Source organism: Notamacropus eugenii, chromosome 4 (genome assembly GCF_028372415.1).
Source record: "Notamacropus eugenii isolate mMacEug1 chromosome 4, mMacEug1.pri_v2, whole genome shotgun sequence".
NCBI lineage: Eukaryota > Metazoa > Chordata > Mammalia > Diprotodontia > Macropodidae > Notamacropus > Notamacropus eugenii.
The window spans coordinates 78237171-78264919 of record NC_092875.1 but is presented as its reverse complement, the minus strand read 5'-3'; the positions used below and the strand labels follow the sequence as shown (position 1 = coordinate 78264919).

The window sequence follows — 27749 nt, the reverse complement described above, 5'->3', positions numbered from 1 at the left end:
GAAAGAGGCAGGACAGACAACTGAAATACATCCCAGAATTCCCTTCCCTTTCTAGGGTCCACAAAGGGAAAGGGCTAGGTCAGAGAGGGAAGTGTGAGGCGCCTCTTGATGGCACTGATGAGGATCCCTCCTCTCGATGCCTCTGCTAAGAGCAGGGGTGATTTCCTGTAGAATTCTGCTCCCCACCCCCCCTTGTCATTTGGTCACACAGAATGACACACAGGCACACCCACACTCCCCTCCAACCCTATGCTCCACAATGAAAACAGTTATCCTCTGGGAGCCACAGTTGCTGATACTTTAATGTCTTCACTGGTGATGGCAGCCTTTTTGAGCACCTAGAGAGGTACAGAGGGGTAGCTCTCTCTGGTCCAGCCTCAGGGAGCGACAGCATGGTCTGTGAAGGCCAGCTCAGGGCTCTGAACATCATCTCTCCCTTTCCTTGCTCCAGACGACAGAGGCCAGGAAGGTTCGGATTTCCATGGGTTGAAGAGTGACAGCTGAGGGGTCCAGAGAGGGAGCTCGCTGCACAGGAGCAGGGCCTGTTAGAGGAGACCACAGGAAGATGAAAGGGATGTCACATCTCAGCCCCAGCCCCAAGAGGCTCCTTCTTTGGACTAAGTCCTCCCTGCCAAGAGCCCCTCCAGCCACCCTCTGAGGCTCTTGAGGGACAGGGACGAGAAGCAGCCTTTCTGCCCCTCCCCAGCCAGTACCTCCTCCTGTGCTGGTCCTCCATTGAAGCCGGGTGGCCTTGGAGAGCAGCTGGTCAGCTGACAGAGTGGTCTCCTCCAGGTGGTTGATGGTAAAGGCTGAGAACAGATCCTGAGAGACCAAAGAGATTAGGGGGTTGAGTGGGATCTTCTCCCATTTCCCTCTGCCCTTCTGTTGGTCCTCCCTTCTACTCACCTGTAGGTCCAGGGTCACTGGCTGGGACAGGTTGAACAAGCCACCCTCCCCACGCTCAAAAATGTGCTCCAGACGCAGGAGGACTGTGTTGGGGCCCCAGCGGGCCAGGGTCAGCAGGTGCACAGATGCGGGGAGCTCTTTTCGAAGTCCAGAGAACTGCCACAGAGGAAGCAGGGAGGAAAGGTGGGTCCATGGAGCAGAGTCTCCTCCTTGCTAAGGCCCACCCTCCTGGGTCTTTGACATGCTCTTACCTGTGTGAGTGTAGGAGTCCCTGGGCTATATGGGGTGCCCTGCCCCGCAGGGGCCAGCACCAGCTGTGGGGCCAAAGCTTCTCTCTGTGCCTGGAGGCGGTGTCCAGCAGCTGCTGCCTCCACTGTGTCCAGAAGCACCAGGTGTCTGCCCCGCACCACCAGTCCTGTGCCAGGCTCATCCCCGGGTTCCAACAGGGCCTCCCCTACCCCTCGGTTATCATCCAAGAGTAGTCTCCGGTGAACCTGCAGGAACACTGGGGCATCAGCCTTGGGGGCACAGAGGTGTCACACGGCCCAGGGCTCTTCCCCTTTCCATGTCCCCATCTTCTTCCCCTAACTCACCATCAGCTCCAGGGAACCATCCCTCAGGCTGCTGCCCCCTTGGGACCTGTCTGTCAGCACTGTCAGCTGGATCTGCCCATCCTGGGGGTAAGAGCAAGAGGGAGTCAGGACGATTCTTTCTGGGACAAGAGATGGGTGCTCCAAGCTCCTCTGTAACCTGCTTCCAGGCCCCCCGAAGTTGGACACTCACTGAAGTCTATTGACTGAATGGTCAGTTAAAAGGCATTTCTGAGGTGTTCACCATGTGCCTGACACCATGCTACGCACTTGGGGTCAAAGAAGGGCACAAAGAGTCCTTGCTCCCAGGCAAGGCTGGAAGTCTTCCTCTAAGTATGGGGGTGTGTATCAGCCACAAACAGAGGAGAAAGGAGGTAACCCCAGAGAGGAAGGCTTCCTGCAGCAAAAGCTATCTGCAGAGGGGCCATGGGAGCTGGCCAGAAGGCCCATGGTGCTGGTTTTCACCTTTTGACCCTGATGCAAATCTGCCCATTGAAAGTGGGGGCTGGGCCCCCAGGACACGTGAGGAGCCCTGAGGGTGATAAGTACACTGGGGGGAATACCGTGATGTAGATGCGGCTGTTGACGGGGTAGTAGTTTCCAGCCACGGGTTCAGTCTGATTGAAGTCCCACGTAGGCCGATAATCCCGCCTGCAGAAGTGGGGACAGGCCAAGGTTATTTATGGATCACCCCAGGCTTTGGTCCCCCATTGTGAGGGTCCCAACAGAATGGGACTGTCAGGTCCATGCAGAAGTCTTTCTGGAGGCCTTCTTGGGAGCAGGCGTCATGCTGTGTGCCAGGGTACAAAGACAAAAAATACAGCTGCTCCTCATCTCGAGGAGATCACATTCTATCAGTAAAGACAGAGTGTGTGTGTGTGTCTGTGTGTGTGTGTCTGTGTCTGTCTGTGTCTGTGTGTCTCTGTCTGTGCGTGTCTGTGTCTCTGTGTCTATGTGTCTGTGTATCTGTGTGTGTGTATCTGTGTCTCTGTGTGTGTGTGTCTGTGTGTGTGTGTGAGGGTGACAATTCCAGGCATGAGGGACAGCCAATGCAAACACCTACAGGTGGGAAGAAGAACAGTAAGAGCCTGTTTGGCCACACCACTGATTTGATCAAAATAGGAATGTACATGAAGGCTAGAAGGGAGGATGGGGCCCAGGGCCCAATGGGCTTTCCATGCTGAGCATTTAACTACACACTGCGCTAGGTCCAGAGGATCCAAAGGCATGGAGATGGAAGATGAAATCATGTGTCAGCTTAGTTGGAACAAAGGAGTGTGTGAAGGGGAATAATGTCTAATAAGGCTAGAAGGAGAAGTTGAAGCTAGGTTGGGCAGGATCACAGATGGAATGTAGGCAGGGACCTCAGAGGACATCTGTTCTTATGCCTCATTTGACAGATGATCACAATGGGTCCCAGATGGTCTAAGTGATTTGTTCAATGTCACACCGTGGCAGAGCTGGGATTTGAATTGAGCTCTTCTGACTCTAAAGTCAAAACTTTGTGGCCAGCGTACCAAACTCCACTTCTGGCCCTTAATCTAGAGCAAGGCAGAATGGGGGTGAGTGTCCTACCTCCTCTCCAGGATCTCCCGCCCATTGCTGTCAGTGTAGAAACGCCCATTGGTCTTCAACTGGGAGTCAAAGCGGCTGATGATTTCCTTCCCCCAGCCATCCCTGTAGGCGTGAGGCAGATGGGAAGATCACAGAGTCAGTCAGAGGCAGGCTATTCCCCCCCACCCCAGCTTCCTTCCTCACTTCCATCCTCCACTTTTCTCTTGCCACTCACACCACAGGCACAGGCCCCACAGTCCACTCCAGCTCCACATGCCGCTGCCCAGGGTATAGCCGCACAACCTGGGAGCACCAGGCAGTGAAATTCTGATGCACCTCCTGCACCAAGCCTTTCTGGGGGATAAAGAGGAGGGTGCTGTCAGGGGAGAAAGCACTCATGCTAACCTGGTCTGAGCCTGTCTGGCCACCTGCATGATGTCTACCTAAGGCTGTTAGAATCCTTCCCAAGGACCAGCTCCACCCCTCGGCCCTGCCCCAACCCTGGGAACCTCTACAAGGCTTCTATGCTCTACTGAGGAAACGCTCTTTCCTGATCAAGTCAGTCAACCAATAAGCCTTGATAAAGTGTCCACTACATTGTGGGCACCTTGCAAGGTGCTGGTGATATGAAGACAAAGCTTCAACTGTCTCTGCAGGCTCCCAAAGAAGCTTCCAGTCTATCAAGGGAGACAACATGTAAGTATTTATGGAATAAACAAAAAATCAATACAAGGTAGTGAGGGAGGCTGATCAGGAAAGGCTTCATGTAAAAAGTGGTGCTTGAGCTGAATCTTTTTTTTTTATTATTTTTTAATGTTTAACAATCACTGCCATACAATTGAGATTTTATCCCCCCCACACCTACCCCCCACGACTGCATATAATTCTGTATAGGTTCTACATATACTTTCCTATTGAGTACATTTTCACTATAGTCATGCTATGTAGTCAGACTAAAATAAATGGAAGAAATCATATAACAAATCAAAACATGATACACAAAAACACACACACACACAAACATGATCTGCTACATTCTACGAATGACTTCCATATTTCTTTCTCTGAGTGTGGAAGGCATTTTACCTTAGAGAACCACCATTGGGATTTTTTTTTTCAAGAAGTTCTTACGTTATTACGAAATTCCAAGTCTACCAGAAAAAACTCTCGCACACTGTGGTCGTTGCTGTGCACAAAGTTTTGAGGGGAATCTTTTAGCAAGTGAGGGGTGTTATGAGGACAGGGGAGGAGAAAGTGCATTTTAGCCTGGGGAGGTGGCCAGTGCAGAGGCCCAGGGATAGATCAAGAGAGGAAAGGAGAGAAGGAAGGCCAGCTGGGCTGCAATCCAGCGCCAGAAGGGGAACAATGTATAACGAGACCGTTAAAAAGAGAAGTTGGGGTCAAAAACATTAGAAGGCCAAAGAGAGGAGTTTATATTTTATCCTACAGGTGATAGAAAGCCACTGGAGTTCATTTGAATAAGAAGGACTTAAGGAAAGGACTTGGAACAGTGTCCCAATAACCTAGGAGAAAAGTGATGGTGGCCTGAATAGGGTAGTGGTCATGTAAGTAGGAAGAGGGGGACAGACACAAAAGATGTTGTGGCAAAATCTGGCATGTGATCAGATGCATGGGGTGAGGGGACGAGAGGAGGCCAGGGGAACGTCTAGGGCCTAAAACCTGGGATGCCAGAAGGATGGTGGTACCCTCCAGAAAAGGAGAAAAGCCTGAAGAGAAGAGCTCTGGGGGAAATGTTAATGAGTTTGGCTCTATACATGTTGAGTTTGAGATGTCTATAGGATGTCCCGTTTGAAATGCCTTAACAAGCCATTAGTTGATGATGTAGAACTAGAATTCTAGAAAGAAACTGGGGCTGGATATATAGAACTACAGGTATGATAGTTAAACATAGGCACAGAGAGAGGTGAGAGAGAGACAGAGAGGAGAAAAACAGACATAGAGAAAGATACCAGGGCTTGGCTTTAGGATATTTGCCCCAGTTAGGTTTTTCTGAAGGGATAACGGAGAAGGGAAGGTTGACCAGAAGAAAATTATCAGGGATGTCTATGGAACAAAAGTCCTTAAAAACCACTAGACCAGAGGCGTCAAATTCAAATAGAAACAGACACGCAAGGACCCTAAGCTGTATTAGAAAACCACAAATTACCATTGTTTATGTTGTATTTAGTTTGTTAAACATTTCCCAATAGCATTTTAATCTGGTTCATCGGGCCCTAAGGCAGGCCATAAGTCTGACAATTCTATACTAAACAGGACCCACCTTACCAATCTCCCTTGCAGAGCTAAGACTCCTACCTAGTACAGCTTGGCCCCTATGATTCTCTGCATCTTGGGGGACCTGCTCCAGGCCTGGTCCCAAAGGAAAATGACATTTTCCCCCCTCAAAATACCTCCTGCTACATTAGGATTGACTCATCTAGGTGTTCTGTGTAGAGCTTATATATTTGGTGAAGGAGTAAACAGCTGGTTAAGAAGATGGTATCTGAGGATGGATTCTCAAAACACCAATTAAAATATAAAAACAACAGGATCTTGGCTATGGATAGGAGTATTTCTAACAGGATTGGTATTAAAATAAAAAGTATTCACTTGAAGTTCTGCCAAGCAAATCAAAGGGCTGTAGACTAAGAAAGAAGAGGAAAGAAGAAAATTTGCTATACACCCAAGATAAATGCCACAAAGAGGGCATTTACAATGCCAGGATAATCGTCAAGACGTCCAGAAAGTCACTGGAGATTCCATCTAAAAAAATCAAGCAAACCCCAAACTAGCACCTCTGGCTTCAATTCACAAGGTGAACAAGGATTCTCTAAGGGGTGTCCTTCCCACTCACTAGGGGTAGCTGTAAAGGATGAAATCCTCAAGGCCCAAAGAGAAATGATTCCATGGAGCAGAAGAGACCAATGTGGATCATGAGGAGTTAACCAAATTACTACTAAACTCCTACCCTGCTTGTCTTTTCTGCCAAAGAGAATCACCTTTAGACTGGAAAGCGCCCAACAAAACAGGCTTATAGGGCCGTGAAATTTAAAATGAAGGAGATAATACTTGTGCCTTAACGAACTCACACGAACTACGAGTTGGGGAAATGAGATCTAGGCAACGTAACAACAGAGTGGATTCAAAATTAGTTGAGTGACTGGTCCTAAAGCATATTATTAATGGTTCAATGTCAATATGAGCAGAGGTCTTTAGTGGAGTGCCCCAGGGATCTGACCTGGACCCTTTGCTGTTTAACATTTACCAATGGCTTAAAGATACAGGAGGTACTCTTACAAAATTAGAAATGATACAAATTTAGAGTAATAGTTAACACGGAGACAGATTCAGGATCTTAAAAAAAAACCCTCTTTGACAAGTCAATTTAGGGACAAATCTAATAAAGCAAAATTGTCTAAGAATGAATATAAAGGTTTATGCTTGCTTCAAAAGCCAGCTTCCAAGTAAAGGATGAAGGAAGCATTGCAAAAGAGACAGTATTCCAGATAAAAAAGATCTGGGGGTTTCAGTGGATTGCAAGATCCAAGGGGTGTGCTCTCCAGCAGGCAAAGAGGCTGGTGTGATCTTGGGCTACCCTACCAGGCATTGCTGGCAGGAATCAAGAAGCAACAGCTCGGCTGTGATATGTTCTGCTGAGATCACATGCAAGGCTGAGTCCACATCACTCCCCCTCACAAGCTTGGTGCTACAGCCAAATCAGTCTAGCTGCTTTTCCGCCCATTCAACGTACCATTTCCCACCTCCATATTTTTGCATGGCTGCTCACCTGCCTCACCCCTAGCTCTTGGGAGCTAGAGCTCCTTTCAAGGCTTGGCTTGGATGCTGTCTCCTTCGAGAAGCCTGTCTTGATTTCTCCAGTCGCTAGTGCCTCACCATGACACCTGCCCCATCTCCCAAAATACAATCTTTTTTTAACAGACTTTTGACTTCACTGATATAGGCAAATCCCAATAAAGAAAGATCCTTCCACCAATGCCGCTCAGCCAGTGACCTATAACTCAGAGTCTTAAAGAATTGTGGGAGAAGTTAAATGACTTGCCCAGGGTCACAAAGTCTGTATTATCTGAGGCTAGACTTGAATCCAAGTCACCCTGACTCCAAGGCCAGTCCTCAACTATGTCAAACTGTCTCTTGTTTGGTACATACCCTATACAGATTTACTGTAACCATGTAGTATCACCTTGGTAGAACGTTAGCTCCCTGAGGGCAGGGATTATCTCACTTTTCAATGTGGGCACCTAGCACATGCCATACACATAGACACCAAATAGATGCCTGTTGATTGACTGATGCTTCAGTTCTGAGAACCACATTTTGGGAAAGATGTCGATAAGGTGAAGGGCCTCCAGAAAAGGGGAAGAGGAGAGGAACAAGGATGTGCCCTATGAGGACTGGCTGAGGAAAGTGGGCATGGTCCCTCTGGATCACAGAAGAGCAGAGATGGAATGGGGGTGGGGATGTTGCAACAGTAATATTTAAAGGACCATCAAGTACACGGAAGACTTGACTCATCCTGCTCAGTCCCAGAGGAGAAAACTAGAAGCACTGAGTTGCAGACAGGCTGCTCTAAGTGCCAAGTCAGAAAAAAAAAAATCTTCCTAATAATTAGAGCCAGTCATCTAAAAGTGGGAGGGGGTGGGACTGTTCTCACCAGTGGTCTTTAAGAACCATAACACCAGAGTCAAGATGGTGGATAAGGCACAACTACCCAGCTGAACTTTCTCAACATTCTCCTCCAAACAATTTTAAAATAAAACCTCAAATTAAATTTGGAGTGGCAGAGTCAACAAAAAGTCAAGGTGAGACATTTAGGAGCTCAACAGAAGCTTGTGACACCTGGGGTGGAGATCTGTCCAGAGCTCACATGCATGGCAGCAGCAACAGCTTCAGAAACTCTCAGCCCAGAGACAGTAAGAGGTCAGAACCAGATTATAGGGGACCCTTTGCTGGCATTGGGTACAGCTGGTGCTGACTGGCAACTCTATTGTGCATATAGTTCTGGGTTGCAGTTCTAGGGCAGAAAGGAGTGTGGAGGATTGGTCACAAGGGAGTAAGGGTACTGGTCACAGCACCAAAGCAGAGAGGAAGACTAGTGTTTATGGCTTCAGGGGACTAGGAGCCCTTTCTAGGTAAAGATCAGAGCACAGACTAGGAGAGCAGTGACCACACCTCTCCAAGGATCACACCACTCTAGAAGCACCAAAAACTTGCAGACCCCCAGAACCAGCTGAAAATGGCAAAACAAAAAAACCTGAAGCTTGGACCAGTGCCTCCCCACCCCCAGGTGATCAGAGCCCAACTTTAACATAAAGTTCAATGTTAAGAAATAGACTAGAAAAATAAACAACAAGGAAAAAATTTGACCATAAAAAGCTACTATGGTGGTACAGGGGTAAGACACTGTCTGTCCTTCATTGTTGAAGAGGACCATGACATCAGGAAGGTGATGCCATGACTTATACATGAATTGGATTTAAGCAAGGAAGGGCTGTGCAAAATCATCAGCCTCATTCTCTCCTTTGGAGCCATCTGGGTCCAGTGGCAAGATACAGATCAGACTAAGGCATATATTCAGAGGAAGACAACAACGTGAAAAGAGATACAAACAAAGCCTCAAAGAAAAGCACTAACTGAACCCAAGCCCAACAAGAATTCCTGGAATAATTAAAGAAATGAATGGTAAAGGAAAAACTGGAGAAAGAAACGAGAATGGCACAAGAAAATTATGAAAAGAGAATTAACAGCTTGGTAAAAGAGGCATAAAAAATACAACACCTTGAAAACAAAATTGGCTTAATGGTATAAAAGGTATAAAAACTCACTGAAGAAAAGAAATCCTTAAAAAATGAATTGACCAAATGGAAAAAGAGGTACAAAATCTCGAAGACAATAATTCCTTAAAAATTACAATTGGGTAAGTGGAAGCTAAAGATTCCATCAGACATCAAGAAACAATAAAACAAAGTCAAAAGAATAAAAAAATAGAAGAAAACATGAAATATCTAATCAGAGAAACAAATGATCCAGAAAATAGATCAAGGAGAGTAATTTAAGAATTACTGGACTGAAAGCCAAGATCAAAGAAAGAGCCTAGATATTACATTTCAAAAAATTATCAAGGAAAACTGTTTTGCTATCTTAGACCCAGAGGTAAAATAGAAATGGGAAGAATTCACCAATCACCTCCTTGAAGAGATTCCAAAATGAAAACTTCCAGGAACATTATAGCCAAATTCCAGAGTTCCCAAGTCAAACAGAAAATAATTCAAGTAGTCAGAAAGAAACAATTCAAATACTGTAGAACCATAGTCAGGATAGAATAAAATTTAGCAGCTTCTACATTAAAGAGGGATTGAAATATGATATTTCAGAAGGCAAAGGAGCTAGGATTACAACCAAAAATAACCTACTCAGCAAAACTAAGTATGAAATCCTTCAAGGGAAAAAACGGACAATTAATGAAGAAGGATTTCAAGAATTCCTGATGAAAAGACTGAGGCTGAATAGAAAATCTGACATCCTGACACAAGATCCAAGAGAAACATAAAAAAGTAAACATGGAAAGACTGATCATAATTATCTCAATAAAGTTAAACTGTTTACATTCCTTTATGGGAAGGTGACACATATAACTCCTAAGAACTGAGTCAAATTTGTAAAAATAATAGCCATTCCCCAATTGATAAATGGTCAAAGGATATAAATGGGCAATTTTCTGAAGAAGAAATCAAAGCTATCTGGTCATATGAAAAAATGCTTTACATTACTATGGATTAGAGAAACGTAAATTAAAACAACTCTGAGATACCACCTCACACCTACTGGAAATGACAAATGCTGGAGGAGATGAGGGAAAAATAGGTACATGAATGATAATAATATTCCATCACAATTATATGCCACAACTTGTTCAGTCACTCCTCAACTGATGAGCATTCCCTTGATTTCCAATTCTTTGCCACCACAAAAAGAGCTGCAATAAATATTTTTGTACCTATTTATCATTTTCTCCTTCATTTGATCTCTTTGGGGTACAGACCCAGGGGTGGTACTGATAGATGAAAAGTTATACACAATTTTATAGCCTTTGAGGCATAGTTCCTGATTGTTCTCCAGAATGGTAAGACCAGTTGTGGTATATGATTGCAATGGAGTACTACCGTGCTATAGGAAATGACAAAGAGGGAGGTTTCAGAAAAAACATGTCAAGACCTACATGAATTGTTGCAAAGTGAAGTGAGAAAAAGGGGGAAATCATTGTACACATTACATATTGTACACAGTATGAGCAACGCTATGAGGATCAACTGTGAAAAACTTGGCTACTCTGATCCACACAACGATCCAAGACAATTCCAAAGGACCCAATGAAAAAATGCTATCCACCTCCAGAGAGAGAACTGATGAACTCTGAGTACAAACTGTGTATAATTTTCTCACTTTCGTTTTTTTTGCTTTTTAAAAAAAAATATGGATAATATAGTAATGTTTTACATGACTTCACATGTATAAATGATATTAAATTGCTTGCCTTTTCAGTACATGGAGGAGGGGGTGAGAGGGAGAGAATTTCAAATTAAAAAAAAAAGAATGCTAAAAATAAATATTGTATTTTTTAAATATTAACAAAAGAATCGTAACACTTAATATTCAGGGATACTGAAGAGGGGATTCTGGTTCACATATATGTCACACTAAATGAGGTGCAAGGCCCCTTCCAACTTTGAGAGTCTATCTCTAAGGCCAGGTTTGTTCTTGGTCAATCAGGAATTCTCCTAGTCTCTGGTTGGCTTTGGGGAGTTCCAGCTACACATTCTTATTAAATTCCCATTTTAAGAGACTTCATCTCAAATATTCTTGCACTTGGAAGAATATGACTTCTTCCTAACCCTCAGTTGGCTCACAGTTTATGAGACCCACCCCTGCCCCCTGACACCCTCCCTACACCCACAGCTTTGCCAGGTCTAGGCAGCCACACCCTCCTAAATACCTTCACCAGATGGGTATTGACCCAGTGCCTCAGAATAAATGGTTTTGTTCTTTCTGGCCTGAAGATGTAGGCCCCAGAGACCTGTGGGTGTTCAAAGTCCCCAGTGCTGGCATTGTACCTGGAAGGACAGAAGAAGACACAAGGGGAGTAAGGGGAGGGAAGAGTGACTTCTCTTACCACCTTGTACCCCAAGTTACCTCATCAAAAGTCCCTGGTAATCCTTCATAGGTCTCTCTCCTCTTCCCTCCACTTACCAGTAGAAGGCCTGACTGACTGGCAACCGCAAGCCCTGGTGGAGGTTTTCGATCTCCTGAAGTAACCCAGTGTTTGGATCAAATGTCACCCGGAGGTGCTGAACAGACAGAAAAACAAGTGGGAAAGTTTGGGGGGGGGTGGAAATGGGGGTTACATAATCATAGACTAGGACCTTGGCCACCCTCGAGGCCAACTCCTACCTGAAAAGAGTCTCCATCATCACCTATCCAACTAGAGGCTGTCTGGTCTCTGGTTGCAGACCTCTGAGAAGGATGAGGAGGAAGACCCCAGCCTCTCCCAAGGCAGCCTAGTATACTCTGAGACAGCACTGAGTTTTATCTCGGCATCAAGCCTAAACTTGTTTTTTTGTTACTTCTATCCGTGGTTTCTTTTTCTGCTCTCAGGGACCAACACCACCTAATCCCTCTACCACATGACAGCTTTTTAAACAGAATCCTTTCTTTTCCGGTTTAAACAAGCCTAGTTAGTCAAAAGAGCTGTTGCTCCTCCTATGTCATGGGCTCAAGGCCCTTCATCACCCTGGTGGTCCTCCTCTGGACATTCTCCAGGCTACCAGGGTCCTCAAGTTGTGGACTTGATTCCCAGAAGGGAACATCATAATCCAAACTGGGAGCCTCAGGCTTGACTCTACAGCCCAGGGACAGCACTGAGGAGGGGGCTGACACCCTGGAAGGAGAAGCATGCCCTACAGGATCTGAAGGGATCTTCAGAGGGTTCTCAGAGTACTGGGCTAACACAAATAAGATAGCCAATGTCAAGTCTTACACTGGCATACAAAAGAAATCAGCTTCACTAGTATCAGAAGGGGGAGGCAGAGTTAGGCAGCAGTGGATCTGGAAAGAATCTGGAGGTTTGAGGGGACCACTAAGCTCAATGACTCAGTAGTGTAATGTGGAGGCCAAAAAAGTTAATGGGATTTTGGATAGCATTAAGAGAGGTAAAGTTTCCAGCAACAGAGAGAGGAGGGTCCCACTGTCCTCTACCCTGGTTAGACTTCCTGGGGAGTGTTGAGCTCAGCTCTGGGCACCATGGATTAAGCTGGACATTGTTGAGCTGAAATCAGGAGAATAAAAAGCCTTAAATCCATGTCATATGAGGATCATTTGAAGGAACTGGGTATGCTTAGCTTGGAGAAAAGGACTCAAAGGGGAATTAAGTATCTGAAGAACCATCCACAGGAGGATCAGATGCATTCTGCTCAGCCCCAAAGGGCAGAACCAGGAGTGATCACTGGAAGTCACAAAGAGAAGAATTAAGGCTCAGTGTTAGGAAAAATGTCACTAAATGGTGTGGTGTCACCTTCAGGAGGTGGCAGGTTCCCCTGCCTTGGAGATCTTCAAGCAGAGACTGAATGACCCCTTGGTGGATATGTTCTTATGGTGATTCTTTCAGGGCATGAGTTGGCTTCCACAGTCACTGAGGTTCCTCTCTACACTGATTCTGTGATTCTGAAATGGGGGCCTATCTCCAGAGAGTCATGGTCTCCTTCCTGCCCTCCAGTGTCTGATGAGGCACTTTCCATTCTGATTTCCTGCTCTCAGCAGCTCACCTCATTCTGGATGACCAGGCGGCCAGAAGTCCGGGCCCCAGGGCTAGAGCAACAATCCCTGAATTTCGGTGTTTTACTGGGCAGATGAGTCACTGAATAGATGCTGAAGCCAAGGGGAGGCACCAAGGCTGAAAAAATCAGCTCAGGATGGGAATTCTTCGATCTTTCAGAGAACACATCAATAACCTGGGAAGGGAAACAGGGTCACTGTTTAGGGAAGAGAAATGGGGATACAGTGAGGCAGCCTCTGTGTCCCTTAGCCACAAACTTGCTGGGGAAGTAGTTGCTAAGAGGGGTGGTACTTACATACTAATATCCTTAGCCTTAGCATTGGCATTGGGCTTAAAGGACAGAGGATACAGAAATGCCAGTGGGTGAGATTAAAAGCAGAAATTCGGGAGACACTAGAAGGAAAGTTGAGAAGATGATGGGGATTGGAGTTGAAGATTTGCAGTTTGTTGGCTGTAATAGAGGTGGCTGGGGAAAGGTCAAGGAAAATATAAGGGAATACCTCGCTAGGCACTGTCTGCCCGCTGGGACTTTTCACATGGTAGGCCCAATTCTTGACAGGTAGTCGCACAGGCCAGGTGATGCTCCATGCCAAGGGATTGTACAGAATGGCGTGAAACTGGGCAGCCCAAAACAAGAAATCAGACCAAGGTTTTTGGGCCTGTACCATATTCCCCTAACCCTGTCCTCGCTCCCAGGGTCCACCCTGTGCCCTGGCAACCCCAGCCTCACTGCTCTCCAGCAGGAAGTTCATTCCACCCTCTTCCCCTTTTCCTAACTGGCCCAGCCCCACTTACACGGTTGGCTGTCTGGGTCAATGGGCACACACTGATATTCAGCTGGTTACAGAACACAAAATCCTCCTTGGAGCCCCCCAGGTTTGCCAAAGCATTGCTCACCAGTACCTGGTGGAGGGGAAGGGGAGGCATGAGTGTCCATCACAGGAACTTTGGTCCCCTTTCCAGCTTTTTAGGTGCCCTGCCTCCGGCCCAATCTTAGCTCAGCCCCATACCTGGCACTTCTCCCAGCCTGCAGCCAGCTGCCGGGCATAGTCATTGGCCACATGCTGCTTAGATGTGCCAGTGACAGCATCATGGTGCTGGGCCACAGCCATGGCTTGTCCTGGGGAACCATAAGAGATAGCATGTCAGGTCACATGGGGGTGGGATGGACTGAAAAGCTGGGAGTGAGGAAGAAAATGTTTTTCCCACATGTTCTAGTGAAAAGCTGGCCCCCCTGCCTGCCCCCAGGAACCCCGCCACCTACTGAGGCGAGCACTGCTGCCTTGTCCATAGGGTCCTGCTAAGGCTGCAGACCCAGCCAGCACTTCCAGCTGGTTACACACCTAAGGGGAGGGGGATATGAAGGAAAGATTTTGGGGATCCTCCCTTTGTCCTTCCTTTGATCTGTTCCCTTCCTTGATCACTATCCCTTTCATGCCATCCCCAATGAACCCATTGCCTACTCCCACTCCAGCCCACTCCAGCCTCCCTCCAGGAACCCTCATCCCTTTTCCAAAGACCCCCTCCTCTTCTCCCTCCCCAGAAGGCCCTCATCCTCCTCTCCTCACAAGACCTTCCCCTTGCCCCCCAAGTAGGTCCCACCTGCAGAAACTTATGGCTCAGGCGTTCATAACGCTTGAGGGCAGGGCGGCTGGTAAAGTAGCCAGTCCAGAACTGGTGGGGGCCGTCCGCATATGGAAAGAAATCATCCTGCTTCACTGTCCTGGGGCAGGGTGGGAGGGCACAAGTCATTGTCTGCTCCAGGACCACTGGGGTTTCCTGCCTCTTCCCCACTCCCTCCACTCCCAGTACCAGGTGAGGTTGGCCTTGTTCAGCTCCCATAGGTAACAGGCTGGGGTAGAGTAGAGGACATTGATGAGGCTCCCTTTGCTTTGCTGTGAAGCAAGGAAGGACAGGAGGGTGACTGACTTGGCCTCCCATTCCACCCAACCACTCCCCTCACCCCTCTCCCACCAACGTGTACCCACCTGAGCATTGACCATGTGAATCAGCTTATCCATGTTCTTAAACCACATATTGGCATTTTCATAATGGAAATCACTACCCATGGTCATCACAATGTGGTTAGTGCGATAATACTGGGCCTATATAATGGGGGACAGGTCAGGACCCTCAGCTACCGAACCTGCAGCTAGGGAGATAGGGCCAAACCACAATCTCCCTCCACCCTCCACCCCTCAGATTTCAGCTGGGACTGTCTAGAATGAAACACTCCACAGGACTCCTGCAGGGGGTCAGTTTCTGGTAGGGGACAGCTTTCCCTGAACCAGCAGAAGAAAATGGCCCACAGCCATAGGCCTCAGGAAGGGGCCCTGAAGATGGAGAAACCTTGGGGCTTGTGTCTAAAAGACAGAAGCCATGTAGGCTATTCTCTGACTGTCTGGGGTCACTGACACACAGGGATTCTGAATCATGACCAACAGGTCTGACCTGGACAGCAGAGATGTTCAGGAAGTAGTCGGCCAGCGTTTTTGCATTGTATTCTGGACTGTCGGGATCATCCACCACTGGGTAGTCAAAGCAAAGCACATCCCAGCAGAGATCCATGGGCGGGTTATACCCATTGGGCAGGACACCTAGGACCAGGTGGTCAGGTTGAGGGTCCCCACACTGCTCTCAGGAGCTCCCCCAGCCTCAGGCCCTATTTCAAATCCTTCCTTCTTCCACCTCCAGTTCTCCCCAGGCCCTGTGCACACCTGACAAACTTCAGGGATGAAATGGGGGAAAAAACTCTAACCAGTGAAGAGGTCAGCTTGAGGAGGTCGTAAGTTGGCACTGGCCCTCCAGACCTGTTCCATCTCCTTCTGAATCTTCCTCCTCTGCTTGTCTTGATAATCCAGACGGCCAAAGAAATAGCCATCAAAGCCCATCTGTGGGGAGGGAATCAGAGAGATGTCAGGGCCTGAGGTTCTCTCCAATATATGTGGAGAGGGGAGGGAAGGGTCAGTGGGTAGGAAAGGGTGGCAAGATAAAGCATAGTTAGAGAACACTGAGGCAGACCTGGGCAAAGAGGGATGCTTGCTCCCGTGAGTGGCCGAAAGGGTCAATGTGCCAGGCGACTCGGGGGCGGCCACAGTCCCCAAAGGTGTCTTTCAGGAACTTCAGCCCCAAAGTCATCTGGTCAATGATGGCTGCATAGTATGTGGTGGCCTCGTCATTCATGACCCAGCCTCCATTGGCAAACTGGAGCCTCCCTATGGAGTAGAGGATGGGGTCAGAGGAGTTCCCCCAAAGGAGGCCTCAGGTACCAACTCCTGCCCCCTGCTCTCAGGAGGCCTGGCTGCAAGAAGCCTAGAGTGGGCACCAGGCTGCCAGCCTGCCCTGGGTCATGGTAGGTACCTGTAAAGGATATGGACCCTACTGTGGCAGCCCCCAATCCTCACCCTGGCAGACCAGCTGTCGCACTTCCTCCTGCATCTGGACTGTCTGCTGGTTCCACCAGTAGGAGAAGAAAGCGATCTCAACGTAGATGAATCGACGTGACTCGTTGGCCAGCAGAGCTGATACCACTGAGTCCAAGATGTACTGCACACCAGCATGCTGAATGCCATCTCGAGCTATAGGCATTTAATGAAATTCAGGTTATTCACATAGTCACTAAACACTTACTGCGTGCAGGGGCCTGTCCTTGGTGCTACAGCTACAGAAATGAAATGAATCAGAGTTCTGAGGAAACAATATCTTCAGCTGGAGCGGTGGGGTGGATATCATGACAGGAAGGCTTGTTGGGATAGATGTGGGTAGGCAGTGGAGACGGAATGAGCAAAAACCCAAAGAACAGAAGACCACAGAATAAAAAGGGAGAATAGAAAATAACGCACTTTGGCTAGACTAGAGTATATAAAGTAGAGCAATGTGAGACAGCTGGGACAAGGAAGTAGCTTAGAGTCAGTCTATAGTGGGCTTTGATTGCCAGGATCAGGAATTTATACTTTCATTTGTTTAGGCAATAAAGAGTCACTGAAGGAGAACAACGTGATCTGAACAACCATTAAGATTAATTTGACTATGAGAGAGAGATTGGATGGGAGGCAACAAACTAGAGACCAGGGAAACTGGTTAGATTAGACAATAGTCTAAGGAAAAAGAGATGAGAATTTGACATAGGGTGGTGGCCCTGTGCATGGAGAGGACCCTGTGCAGATAAAAGACACATGAAGATGGCAAAAGTGACAAGACTTGCCAGCCAATGGGAAGCTGAGAGGGGGCAAGGAGCCAAAGATAAGTGAAGCTTGGTGACTCCTAAAGGTCATATATGGCTTCATTGGAAGAATGCTGTACTTGGGCATAGTCACCCTGGGAATTACCTGGTTAGCCCACAAAGGTGAGAGGCAAGTGCTTTTTTAACCTTAAAATGCTATTACTACTACAGGGATAACATCAGCAGAAACAGAAAAAGGGAAAGGCAGATTTGGAATAGGAAAATGAGAATTTAGTGCTGGTTAATGTTCAGTTTTTGGTGCTGGTCAGATGCTTCATAAGTATATAAGGGTGGGTGACTAGATTTCTGGAGAGTGGTTGGGCCTGGAAATAAATATTTTGTTGATTCCATCTGGTTCATCTAGGTCATGGGGTAATCATACAAATATAAAACTTTTGTATACCTATTACTGTATTATAATTACTGCTTTTTTTTCTGTTCAAACATAAAAGCAAAGTGTAGAAATTGCAAAGAGGTCTATTTGAGCTTCCTAACTGAGTTATCCCAAGGAGAATGGGAGCCTCAGAAGGTAGGAGGCTTTCCCTCTTGGGACATTTTCACAAAGGCTAGGTGACCACTTCTCCTATATTGTAGAAGCGATTCTCCCTTAGGTAGGGGTGGGACAAGTTGGTTTCTGAGATCTGTTCCAACTCAGATTATGCAATTCTCTGACAACTGAAGCTATGGCAGTAAGAAAAAATCATGAGGCAAGAAAGAGAAAGTACAGGGAGAGAAAGAAGCTGAGGGCAGAACTTCCAAAGGAATCTAGTAGAGGAAGGCTTCGGATCAGCTGACCGAGCCTTGGGGCCACAACAGCCTGTGGTCACTAGCACCCATTCCCTCCCAGCTTAGAAAAAAGATGATGGAGGCTCAGTGACCCAGAGACTGGACGACTGGACTCCTACTTTAGTCCCAGACTGCTCTCCCTCTTACCTCCGTAATAATACTGATCCACAGTCTTGAGCCAGCCGACATCATCGTGGGTATGGGGCAGGAGGTGCACATTGAGCATAGAGGGCTGGGTAGCCGGGCACAACTGGGCAGTGGGCAGAGACCCCCACCATTGGGGCTGTTAATCACCAGAAACACCACAGCCCCTGGCCAGCCCCACCTCTCCAGGTAGGGCCCCCAAACCACAAGATAGGGAGAAGGCATGGTGGGGTCATAGTTCAGGGTCCAGCTTCCTTGCACCCACCTCACTGCTCACGGGACTCCCTCGAAGGTAAGCCCCAGCAGCCCAGCGCAGGGCCCCCAGAGAGGGGAAGACGTACTCAACAAACATGGGGCGGTCAGGGGGCAGCCGCGCCACCCTTCCCCCACCCCGGCTCACTTCCCCTTCTCCTTCCCCGGCAGGCTCGGTCACGGGCTCCCCCCGGGCTCAGCGCCGCTCTCCCAGCCCCAGCTGCACGCTGCCCGGCTCTCACCTCATAGTAGTCGCAGCGGCCGTCCTCGGCCCCGGCCCCCACGCACAGCGCCGCCAGCAGCAGCAGCAGCCGCAGCGGGAGCCCCGGAGCCCGAGCCCGGCAGCCGGCAGCCATCGCTCGCCTTCCCCGAGGGCAGTCCCAGCCTAAGCGGCCCAGCTCCGGCCCCAGCGCCGCTACAACCCGCCCGGCAGCTCAGCCGCACGGCCCTTTAACCCTTCCTTCGTATGAGCCAGACCCCGGAACCGAGGCCCGACCAATGGCCCACGAGGGGGAGGGCGGGTGCGCCCCCCGACCGACCAATCAGGGGGCGCGAGAGGCGGGGCCCGAGAGAAGAGGCGGAGAATAAACAGAGTCCAGAGAAACTTTCTTACACATTTGTCTGTATTGGTTACTACAAGTAGTTACAAGCTGGGGAGCCCCGCAACCCCAGCCTCTGCCCCAGCCTGGCCTGCCCGGGCCCGGGGGCGTCCGTCCCCAGTCTCAGCCTGCTGGCAAGGACCGTGGCCCAGGAAGAAGGGCAGACACTGCGATGAGAGGCCAGGCAGGCGCAGGAACCTCTTCTCTCCAAGGTGCCTGGGGCAGGGAAGCTGGAGAGGAATTTGGGGATGGGGGACACTGACAGGGCCAGGGCCCAAGAACAGGCAATCTTTCAGCGGAGGTAAGGTCAGAGTAGGGACGTTCCACCGTGGACTCACAGTCTGAGGCCCCAGATTTGGAGCAGAGGCTGGGAGGTGAACATAAGAGTAAGGAATAAACCAGTTTCTGGCTTTTTCTTTATTCTGGCCCAGGAACCAATAGTAAACGCCCTAGGATCCTGAGGTCCAGGTTGAAGAGCTAGGAGATTGGTGTCTACCACGGGGGTGTCATAGGCTGGGGGTTCTGGAGGTAGGACATCACCACAGCAGAAATGGAGAGCCTGGGTGAGAGGAAAGAGGGTGAGGTTGGGGCTGGGCTCTTCGAACCCTCTGACAGGGAAGGAGAAAGGGAGGAAAGAGGGGTCAAAGACACTCCTCTCCACGACACTGGGACCCCCACCAGGGCTTTGCCCAGTCACCAGAACTTACATGAAGCTGCTCATCATCTGCTTGGTATCTTCAGAGCTTCGAGAGTTGGCAAAGCTGATGAAGGAACAGTAGACAGCGATCCAGGCACACCACTTCAACTGGGAAGGAGAGGCAGAATCAGGCTGGGCTGGAGTCTTCTCCCTCTTTTTCTAAGAACCCACTTCAAGCCGGAGGCCTGAGTCCTCACCCCAGGGGCATGTCTTCTCACCCAGGTGCCTGACCCTCCCCACCCTGCCCTTGAGCTGCACCTTGAGCATGAGGCCACACATGCTGAAGATCATTCCCAGCAGGTTCATGTAGTCCGGGGTCGGATCCTCCAGGGCCGGATTGTTTTCCGAGGCCGGTGGCTTGTACCTGAGAACACCAAGGTGGCACAGAAAAGGGCTTTGTCAGCCCATCTCAAAGCCCGAGAAGGAGAATCAACATACAGGCTGGCTTTCGTTACCCGGGCTCTCTAGGCTTGGGGGAAACCCAAGAAATCCCTTTCCCCCCCTAGATTTCTAAGTACAGGGAGCGAGTAGGCTTTCCCAGTCTGGGATCTGAAAGCAGGAAATCGTGCCAAGAGAAACAGCTTTTCCTCCCAGGATCTCCAAGCGCAGGGGAGACATATAACCAGCTTGCCTAACTCCGGCCCTAAGCGCAGGCTGGGGACTCAAGGCGTCAGCTTCCCCTGGGAAGGATCTCTAAGCGCAGGCTAGGGAGTCTAGGGACACAGCTTTCCTTCTTAGGATCTCTAAGCGCTGGCTGTAGTTGTGGAATGGGCTTCACTGCAGGGAAATCTCTGAACTTGGGGGGTGGAGGCGGGGCTGGCTCCTCACCTGAGCACCTTGTTGGGCCGCCGGGGGTCCGACATGTTGTTAGCGGACATTGCCGGGCCGGGAAGGGGCGGGGTGTGCGGCGGGGCGGGGTTGAGGAGGCTCGCGAACCACGGGTCCTGACCCCGCCCCTTCCGCTCTCGCCGCCGGCACTTCCGGCACCACACAACTCCCGAAGCGCGGGGGAACCCCTAGGATGTAACACTGTTGCCTCGGATGCTTTCGTTCCAGCTACCGCCCCGAACATGGCGTTCCCAGAGCCGAGGCCAACGAAGCCGGAGCTGCCTCGGAAATCGGTGCGGAGCCTGCCCTGCCGCCAGGGAGCCGTGCGGGCTGTGCGGTTCAATGGTCTGTGCCCTCCTGACTCGGGGAGGGAAGAGGGGGGAGGGAGGGGAGCGAGAGAGAGGGAGAGGGGGAGGAAGGAGGGAAGGGGGAGGGAGGGCGCAGAGGGAAGGTCGGGGAGAGGGAGGACAGGCTCGGACTCTCCTTCCGCGCAGTGGATGGTCGCTACTGCCTGACCTGCGGCAGCGACAAGTCACTGTCCCTGTGGAGCCCCCTGCGGGGGACATTGCTTCGGACCTACAGCGGCCACGGGGCCGAGGTGCTGGATGCTGCAGGGTGAGACCCTCCCCCAGAATGTGCCTCACCTTTGGGGCTCCGCCCCGGGGCCACTGCACGGAGGCCCCTCTTCTTCCCCAGTGGGAACGGGCCTCTTGTCCCAAATGTTTTCATGGGCCCATAAACCGTAAACCCTCAGGCGGCCTTCTCCCAGCCTCCGTGCCCCCACCTCATGCCTTCCTGGACCCCAGAGATCCACGGTTCTCCCACCCTGCTCCCCAGCTCCTTTGACAACAGCCGCCTGTGCTCTGGGGGAAGTGACCGCGCCGTTCTGTTTTGGGACGTGGCATCAGGCCAAATTCTTCGAAAATTCCGGGGCCATGCAGGGGTAAGAACGGGGAGTGGAGCACTGAAGGGAAATCCAAGGCTGGCCCATTCCCTGCCTTGGTGGGGTCCATGGCTGCAGGGATTCTTAGTCTTCTTCACCTCCCATCCCCAACCCTTCCCCATCCCTGCACCAAGTCCTGTCAGTACATCCCCTCCAAACTCTGAACTGACTTGATGTGAGGCGGAGGCCATCAGCCCTTACTGTCTACTGGCCTGCTGTCTTCAACCATACCATGCTATACCTCCTCTGCCTTCCAAGTCCAGTTTAGGGGCCACTTCTTCCCAAAAATCCCACCCCACCGGATCATTCCTCTGCTTATTCCCATAACCTAAACCCCCATACAATAACCCACATTGACCAAACATTCCTCTACCTGTATCCCACGCTGGCTTTACAGAAGGTGAACTGTGTGCAGTTCAATGAAGAAGCCACAGTGATTGTGTCTGGTAAGTTAAGAGTTCTGGGGGTAGGGAGAAGCTTCAAGAGCCTAGGTTCTGCCCCAGCTTCCATGTCACTGGGAGCTGGGTCTGGCTGCAGGCTCCATTGATTCAAGTGTCCGATGCTGGGACTGCCGTTCACGACGACCTGATCCTGTCCAGATCCTAGATGAAGCCAAAGATGGTATATCCAGTATAAAGCTGTCAGACCATGAGATCTTAGCAGGGTGAGTGCCAGAGAAAAGTAGGAAGACGTGCCTGGCAGAGACCAAGCAAAGTCTTGACACATCCAAGCCCCTTCTCTACTGTCTCTCCCCAGTTCTGTGGATGGACGCTCACGACGCTATGATCTTCGGATGGGAGAGCTGTATGCAGATTATGTGGGAAGTGAGCTTGGGGCACAAGGGGCCTGGGAGGGCATAGCTGGGAGCACTAATCCTCACCCTGCTCCTTCTACAGGTCCCATCACTTGTGTATGCTTTAGCAAAGATGGCCAGTGCACACTCATCTCCAGCCTTGACTCTTCCCTTCGACTCCTGGACAAAGACACAGGGGAGCTGCTAGGAGAGTGAGTCAGCCAACCGAGCAGGTGGCCTCTCATCTGTTCACCCATTTGTTCAATGTTAATTAAGCTCCTGTGTACAAACCTCTCCGGGCACAAAACACAAACCCAAAGAAAGCTATGACAAAAGGGGATGATGCATATCCAATTATAAAACATGAGAAATGTTTTATGAGATTGGTGAGAGAGGCACCAATCAGAAATGACTCTTCCAAGGGAGTCTGGGAAAGTTTCATAGCTGGAGATCATGCCTGGGTTGGGACTTGAATGGAGGAGGGGGATTTCAACAAAGACAGAAATGACCACATTCCAGGCCTAGGCACATATAAGGCTGAGTGAGATTACTGTGCGGAGAGCCTCGAGTTCTCAGGAGCCAGCTTGACATCTCCCTGCCTCAGGTACACAGGGCACAAGAATCATGAATACAAGCTGGACTGCTGCCTGAGCGAGCGAGACACCCATGTGGTTAGTGCCTCAGAGGATGGAAATGTCTACTTCTGGGACCTGGTGGAGGTGAGTCCCCCCAGCAACTAGCACCTTGCCTTCTCTCTCCCTCTCCCTCCTCCTCACTACAGTCTTTCTTTTCCATCACAGGGCACTCTGGCTTTAACCCTGCCTGTGAGCCGAGGTGTAGTCCAGTCCCTAGCCTTCCACCCTACTGAGCCCTGCCTGTTGACTGCCTCAGAAGGCAGTGTCCAGTGCTGGAGAGAAGAGTCATTTGTAGCAGAGGATGAGTTGCCAGCTTGAGGGGCAGCACAGACATACTCGGATGGGACGCATGGAGTTTATTGACTTTAGGGATCTGTACCTTTACCTGCCATGTAGACTTTTATCTCAGGCCTAGGTATGGCGAACTTGGCCAGGACACCATGAAAGTTGGGGATGTCTGGGGAGTAACTGGCAGACAATAAATAGGAAGGGTCAGAACCCCCAGCTTCAGGTCCTTGTTGGAACCAGCTGCTCAGTCATTGTTCTTTTCAGGAGTGAAGGCGCTGACTTTCTGGGCAAAAGTCTCTGCCACAAGCAGAGGGAAGACCAGAGAGGCATCAGCATAGACCTGGGGAGGAAATTAGAAAAAAGGGAGAACTAAGTACTTGGAGGCCCCAGGTTACCCACCAAAACCCAAGCCAGCACCCAGACACACCTTAACTGGCTTTGCATCCATTCGGATTTTGCCCCAGGACACAGCTTCATCTGGCCTCGCACCAGAGTCTGAGCCATCAAATTCCTGGGCCGTGTTGATATAGACGGCATAATCGGCCCCATTCCTCTGTTGGGACAGGTTGGAATGAAGGAAGATGAGGGGGAATGGATTCAGCTGACATTCAACAAGTCACATTAGTGCTTTAGGGCCATTTTTAATCCTCAAGCAATACTGGTGAAACAGGGACACGGGGATGATCCATCCCTATTTTACAGATGAGGATGGGTCCAAAGCTTAGGCCATTGGGGTGTCAGAAGTTGCACTTGAACCCAGGTCTCTCCTATTTCCAAGTCCCATGTTCTTAGCACTGTACAGAAGACTTAGACTTTCACAGTAACATATAGAGATTCAAAGACAGTGAGGGGGATAAAACATTCTGGGTTGGTGGGGAAGAGAGAAGGCATTTTGTCAAACAAGTCACACAGTTCCTGACATGCAGAGAAAGATGCCCAGCACTTCTGTCACAGGTGACCCAGCATGGCAGCCTTACCATGAGGTTAGCATTGGCAATGTGATGTTTTACCAGGCCTCCCCCGAGGATGATCATGCCTGTGTGCTTCGAAAAGATGGCCTGAGCATTGATGAGTCGTAGATCTGGGCAAAGGGATTAGGCTTTACTAGTGGCTCCTGGTTTCCCAAGGCCACCCACTCCCTTTGTACTGTGGTTCCCCCTTTGTGCCACATCACCCTGCCTCACTTTCAGGCCCTAGGAGGTTCAGGGAAAGCTCACCTTCCACAATGTCCAGTACGAGCCCTGGGTTCTTATATGAGTGGAAGAAGATCATATCCCCAAGAGACCCATCTGTCAGAGCTGGGCTTAGCACTGGGATGTTGTTCTAGATAGTGGAATCAGAAGTCACAGCAGGGTGGGGATACATACTCTCTCTTGTCCATACCCTCCCCTCCCCAACCACTGGCCAAAAGAGAAGAGGATAAAAAAATGGGAAAAGGGCATTGGGTTCAAAGCTCATAGGGCCATACCTTCTGCGCCCAGTAATACACGGACTCCGGATTATTGATCTCTTTGCCTAACCTTGCAATCATCTTCGATGGTGTCCATTTCACCCCCTTAGGAAAGGACAGGTCCTTGAGTCTGTTGACCTCAAGGAATACTTTCCCTCCCAATCCCTGGAGGCCCCACCCCTTTGATCCCTTGGTGAATGCCCTCCCCAGTGCCCCCTGACCCAGGCCCTCTATCCCACCCCACCCTCCAACTGTGGCCACCTCTGTATTTTGCTCCAAAACCATCTGGTCCAGAATCGGCATCAACCAATCCTCAAACTTGCAGTAATTGTTATTGGGGACAAGCAGATTTCCAATCCTGAAGGGTTAGGGGTCAATCATTTCAAGGCTCTGAAACACAGAAGCCTCCACAGCGGCCCCCCCTCTTCACTCCCCCATACCTATTGATGCCATTTTGTCTCAGGTCCTTCCCCTTCAAGCTAAATTCACCCAGATACGTGGGTGCCAGACATTTGATCAGGTCTTCCTCTATCCCACCTGCCGTTGTCACCAGAACATCCACCTGTGGGGCCAGGCCCAGGAAAACCACAGCAGAAATCACCCCTGGCCTAAGTGGTCTTCAGCCCACATCCCCCCACACCAGCCCCAAGTCCACTCCACCCCAGCCAAAGGAGATCTTTCCTGGGGGTTTCCAGGCCTTGACCCAAGCCACTCTCCCCCGCACCATATTGTGTTGCACCAGGTAACGAATGGTCTCTCGGACACCAGAGCTGATGAGATTTGACGTGTAGCCCAAGAAGATGGTGCAGCCACTCACTGACCGACGGCTTGGGTTCAGATCTGTGTGGTCTTCCTCCTCCCCCCCAAGAGGTTCCAGCTTCTTCTCAATCTGGGAGAGAAGGTGGAGTGACAGTGATCTCTCTCCAAACCTAAAACCTGGGCTTGCTGGGACACAGGGCCCACTCAAAGATTATAGTTCCTGAATCGTTCAAGAGACTCAGAAACTGAAGCCTAGTGAAGATAAAAGACCAGCCTAAGGTTACGAAGGGGAACTTGAATTTGTTTCCTGACTGGATCCCTTAGATTCCAACTGGGCAGAGGTGCACACAGTGACACACTACAGCATCTTTTTTTTTAGCATCTCAATACTTGTTCACCACCCAAGGTGGCACTGACGCAGGGCCCTTGCTGCCGACAGCTTCTCTCGTGCTTTGACGGTCTCCTCAGCGTCCCGCTGCCCCCTTAGGCCTCGCCCTGGCAGCAATCTCCCTAAATCTGTAATGCCCCTTTACCCCTGGGTTGGGTCGTGCTCTCTTCCCAGGTCCTCACCTCGGACCCACAGACATCAAAGTCTGAGGCTGGCTCCCCCAGCGCCGGCCCTCCCTTATCGCTCTTCCCTCACTCACTCCTCTCCCAAACCCCTTGGCATTGACCCGTCCTGCCTTATCCTCCTCTCTTTCTAGGGCCCCCACCTTGACCTACTCGTCTGCCCCAGCCCCGCCTCCTCCCCTCCCCAAGCCTGAGACCTGCTCTCCCCAGCCCCGCCTCCTCCCCTCCCCAAGCCTGAGACCTGCTCTCCCCAGCCCCGCCTCCTCCCCTCCCCAAGCCTGAGACCTGCTCTCCCCAGCCCCGCCTCCTCCCCCTCCCCATGCCTGGGACCTGCTCTCCCCAGCCCCGCCTCCTCCCCTCCCCAAGCCTGGGACCAGCTCTCCCCAGCCCCGCCTCCTCCCCCTCCCCAAGCCTGGGACCAGCTCTCCCCAGCCCCGCCTCCTCCCCCTCCCCAAGCCTGGGACCAGCTCTCCCCAGCCCCTCCTCCTCCCCCGCCCCATGCCTGGGACCTGCTCTCCCCAGCCCCGCCTCCTCCCCTCCCCAAGCCTGAGACCTGCTCTCCCCAGCCCCGCCTCCTCCCCTCCCCATGCCTGGGACCAGCTCTCCCCAGCCCCGCCTCCTCTCCTCCCCAAGCCTGAGACCTGCTCTCCCCAGCCCCGCCTCCTCCCCCTCCCCAAGCCTGGGACCAGCTCTCCCCAGCCCCGCCTCCTCCCCCTCCCCAAGCCTGGGACCTGCTCTCCCCAGCCCCGCCTCCTCCCCCTCCCCAAGCCTGGGACCTGCTCTCCCCATCCCCGCCTCCTCCCCCTCCCCAAGCCTGGGACCAGCTCTCCCCAGCCCCGCCTCCTCCCCTCCCCATGCCTGGGACCTGCTCTCCCCAGCCCCGCCTCCTCCCCTCCCCAAGCCTGGGACCAGCTCTCCCCAGCCCCGCCTCCTCCCCTCCCCAAGCCTGGGACCAGCTCTCCGCAGCCCCGCCTCCTCCCCCTCCCCAAGCCTGGGACCTGCTCTCCCCATCCCCGCCTCCTCCCCCTCCCCAAGCCTGGGACCAGCTCTCCCCATCCCCGCCTCCTCCCCCTCCCCAAGCCTGGGACCAGCTCTCCCCAACCCCGCCTCCTCCCCCGCCCCATGCCTGGGACCTGCTCTCCCCAGCCCCGCTCCCACCCGCTTTGACCTCCTCTTCTGCCCTAGCCCCGCCTCCCTTAGCAGGGCTCCGACCTGCCCCACCTCCCCAGCCCCGCCCCCTCACCATGGCGTTGACCTGCTGCACGGCGCGGCCGAAGCTGGTGGCCTGGAAGCCGGTGGTGGCGAAGGCTCGTAGGAGAGCGCCATAGTCCAGGCCGCGGTTGAAGTCGTAGCCCCGTACCTGGACGGCCTCCGCGGGCAGCGTCGAGCTGTGCCTGAGGACGGCGTCCACAGCTCCCGGGGGCGGTCGCGGCCCGGGCCTGTCCCCTCCCTCCTCCTCCGGGGAGCCCTCCATGCGCCCTCTGGGGGAGGCTGGAAGTCAGGGTCAGGCCACCCGGCCCGTCCTCGGCTCACCGGGGGCTCCGCGCGATCCCGGCTAGCCGAGGAAGTGAGGCGGGGGAAGAGAGACGGGGAAGGACCGGAAGTGTTGCCGGTCACGTGGCGACGGGGGCCCAGCTGCCCTTTTTCCCCCTGTCTCCTTTCTTCTACGGAGGCCGCCAGGCTCGCGAGTTTGGCCAGCGCTCTGCCGCCCCCTGTCGGTCGGCCGCAGAGTCTCCGGTCCCAGGCCGCAGGCGGACGCCCCTTTGCCTCTCTGCACCGTGCCCAGAAGATGCACGACGTGCCTCCTCACAGCTCTGGAGCAGAACAAACTTGGACAAGACTCAGCCCCTCTCTGCGAAATCCTGGCCCGGAAGGCGGACGTCACG

At 51.3% G+C, this 27749-nt stretch overlaps 4 protein-coding genes across 7 annotated transcripts; 1 reads left to right on the top strand and 3 right to left on the bottom strand.

Moving 5' to 3' along the window:
• Positions 1-284: 284 nt before the first annotated feature.
• MAN2B1 (mannosidase alpha class 2B member 1) lies at positions 285-18753 on the bottom strand. Its single transcript, XM_072602234.1, has 24 exons — positions 18544-18753; positions 18053-18155; positions 16302-16475; positions 15919-16112; positions 15656-15788; positions 15349-15494; positions 14886-15002; positions 14710-14792; positions 14500-14620; positions 14162-14240; positions 13908-14017; positions 13693-13800; positions 13398-13514; positions 12887-13072; positions 11316-11413; positions 11062-11179; positions 3286-3404; positions 3072-3173; positions 2060-2147; positions 1500-1580; positions 1158-1400; positions 907-1062; positions 714-822; positions 285-542 (listed from the first exon to the last, which is right to left on the bottom strand). The coding sequence occupies exons 1-24, from the start codon at positions 18655-18657 to the stop codon at positions 427-429; spliced, it is 3015 nt and encodes a 1004-aa protein (XP_072458335.1). The 5' UTR covers positions 18658-18753; the 3' UTR covers positions 285-426.
• A 153-nt stretch (positions 18754-18906) lies between these two features.
• Positions 18907-20540, bottom strand: WDR83OS (WD repeat domain 83 opposite strand). Its single transcript, XM_072602256.1, has 4 exons — positions 20426-20540; positions 19856-19961; positions 19608-19705; positions 18907-19459 (listed from the first exon to the last, which is right to left on the bottom strand). Exons 1-4 carry the CDS (start codon positions 20473-20475, stop codon positions 19393-19395), a joined length of 321 nt encoding a protein of 106 aa, XP_072458357.1. The 5' UTR covers positions 20476-20540; the 3' UTR covers positions 18907-19392.
• Positions 19642-23310, top strand: WDR83 (WD repeat domain 83). Of its 3 annotated transcripts, none has more exons than XM_072602242.1 (9): positions 19642-19819; positions 20654-20770; positions 20920-21040; positions 21263-21368; positions 21766-21814; positions 21906-22032; positions 22125-22373; positions 22766-22880; positions 22962-23310. In XM_072602242.1, the coding sequence occupies exons 1-9, from the start codon at positions 19804-19806 to the stop codon at positions 23112-23114; spliced, it is 1053 nt and encodes a 350-aa protein (XP_072458343.1). In that variant the 5' UTR covers positions 19642-19803; the 3' UTR covers positions 23115-23310. The 3 variants fall into 3 exon arrangements, with proteins under 3 accessions (XP_072458343.1, XP_072458342.1, XP_072458341.1); XM_072602241.1 differs by lacking the exon at positions 19642-19819 and having other exon boundaries at positions 20558-20770; positions 22125-22192; positions 22265-22373; XM_072602240.1 differs by lacking the exon at positions 19642-19819 and having other exon boundaries at positions 20564-20770.
• On the bottom strand, positions 23133-27500 carry DHPS (deoxyhypusine synthase). Of its 2 annotated transcripts, none has more exons than XM_072602243.1 (9): positions 27107-27500; positions 25259-25423; positions 24975-25096; positions 24796-24892; positions 24553-24639; positions 24302-24407; positions 24062-24165; positions 23512-23637; positions 23133-23424 (listed from the first exon to the last, which is right to left on the bottom strand). In XM_072602243.1, exons 1-9 carry the CDS (start codon positions 27335-27337, stop codon positions 23329-23331), a joined length of 1134 nt encoding a protein of 377 aa, XP_072458344.1. In that variant the 5' UTR covers positions 27338-27500; the 3' UTR covers positions 23133-23328. The 2 variants fall into 2 exon arrangements, with proteins under 2 accessions (XP_072458344.1, XP_072458345.1); XM_072602244.1 differs by having other exon boundaries at positions 23512-23566; positions 24049-24165; positions 27107-27477.
• Positions 27501-27749: the final 249 nt, after the last annotated feature.

Bases quoted from the DNA above. Each gene is read 5' to 3' on its own strand.
- MAN2B1 (XM_072602234.1), bottom strand. From the start codon at position 18,657: ATGGCTGCCGGCTGCCGGGCTCGGGCTCCGGGGCTCCCGCTGCGGCTG. The intron at 14,018-14,161 runs GTAGGTGGCGGG...ATGGTTCCCCAG, and splicing joins AGGCAGCAGTGCTCGCCTCA to GACAAGCCATGGCTGTGGCC. The intron at 2,148-3,071 runs GTAGGACACTCA...CCACTTCTGCAG, and splicing joins CGGGAGATCCTGGAGAGGAG to GCGGGATTATCGGCCTACGT.
- WDR83 (XM_072602242.1), top strand. The intron at 21,041-21,262 runs GTGAGACCCTCC...CCTGCTCCCCAG, and splicing joins GAGGTGCTGGATGCTGCAGG to CTCCTTTGACAACAGCCGCC. The intron at 22,374-22,765 runs GTGAGTCAGCCA...TCCCTGCCTCAG, and splicing joins ACAGGGGAGCTGCTAGGAGA to GTACACAGGGCACAAGAATC.
- WDR83OS (XM_072602256.1), bottom strand. From the start codon at position 20,475: ATGTCCGCTAACAACATGTCGGACCCCCGGCGGCCCAACAAGGTGCTC. The intron at 19,962-20,425 runs GTGAGGAGCCAG...TGGTGTTCTCAG, and splicing joins CGGCCCAACAAGGTGCTCAG to GTACAAGCCACCGGCCTCGG. The intron at 19,460-19,607 runs GTAAGTTCTGGT...CCTCTCACCCAG, and splicing joins CAGATGATGAGCAGCTTCAT to GCTCTCCATTTCTGCTGTGG.
- DHPS (XM_072602243.1), bottom strand. From the start codon at position 27,337: ATGGAGGGCTCCCCGGAGGAGGAGGGAGGGGACAGGCCCGGGCCGCGA. The intron at 25,424-27,106 runs GTGAGGGGGCGG...CTTCTCTCCCAG, and splicing joins TGCAGCAGGTCAACGCCATG to ATTGAGAAGAAGCTGGAACC. The intron at 23,425-23,511 runs GTGTGTCTGGGT...TTTCCTCCCCAG, and splicing joins TGGATGCAAAGCCAGTTAAG to GTCTATGCTGATGCCTCTCT.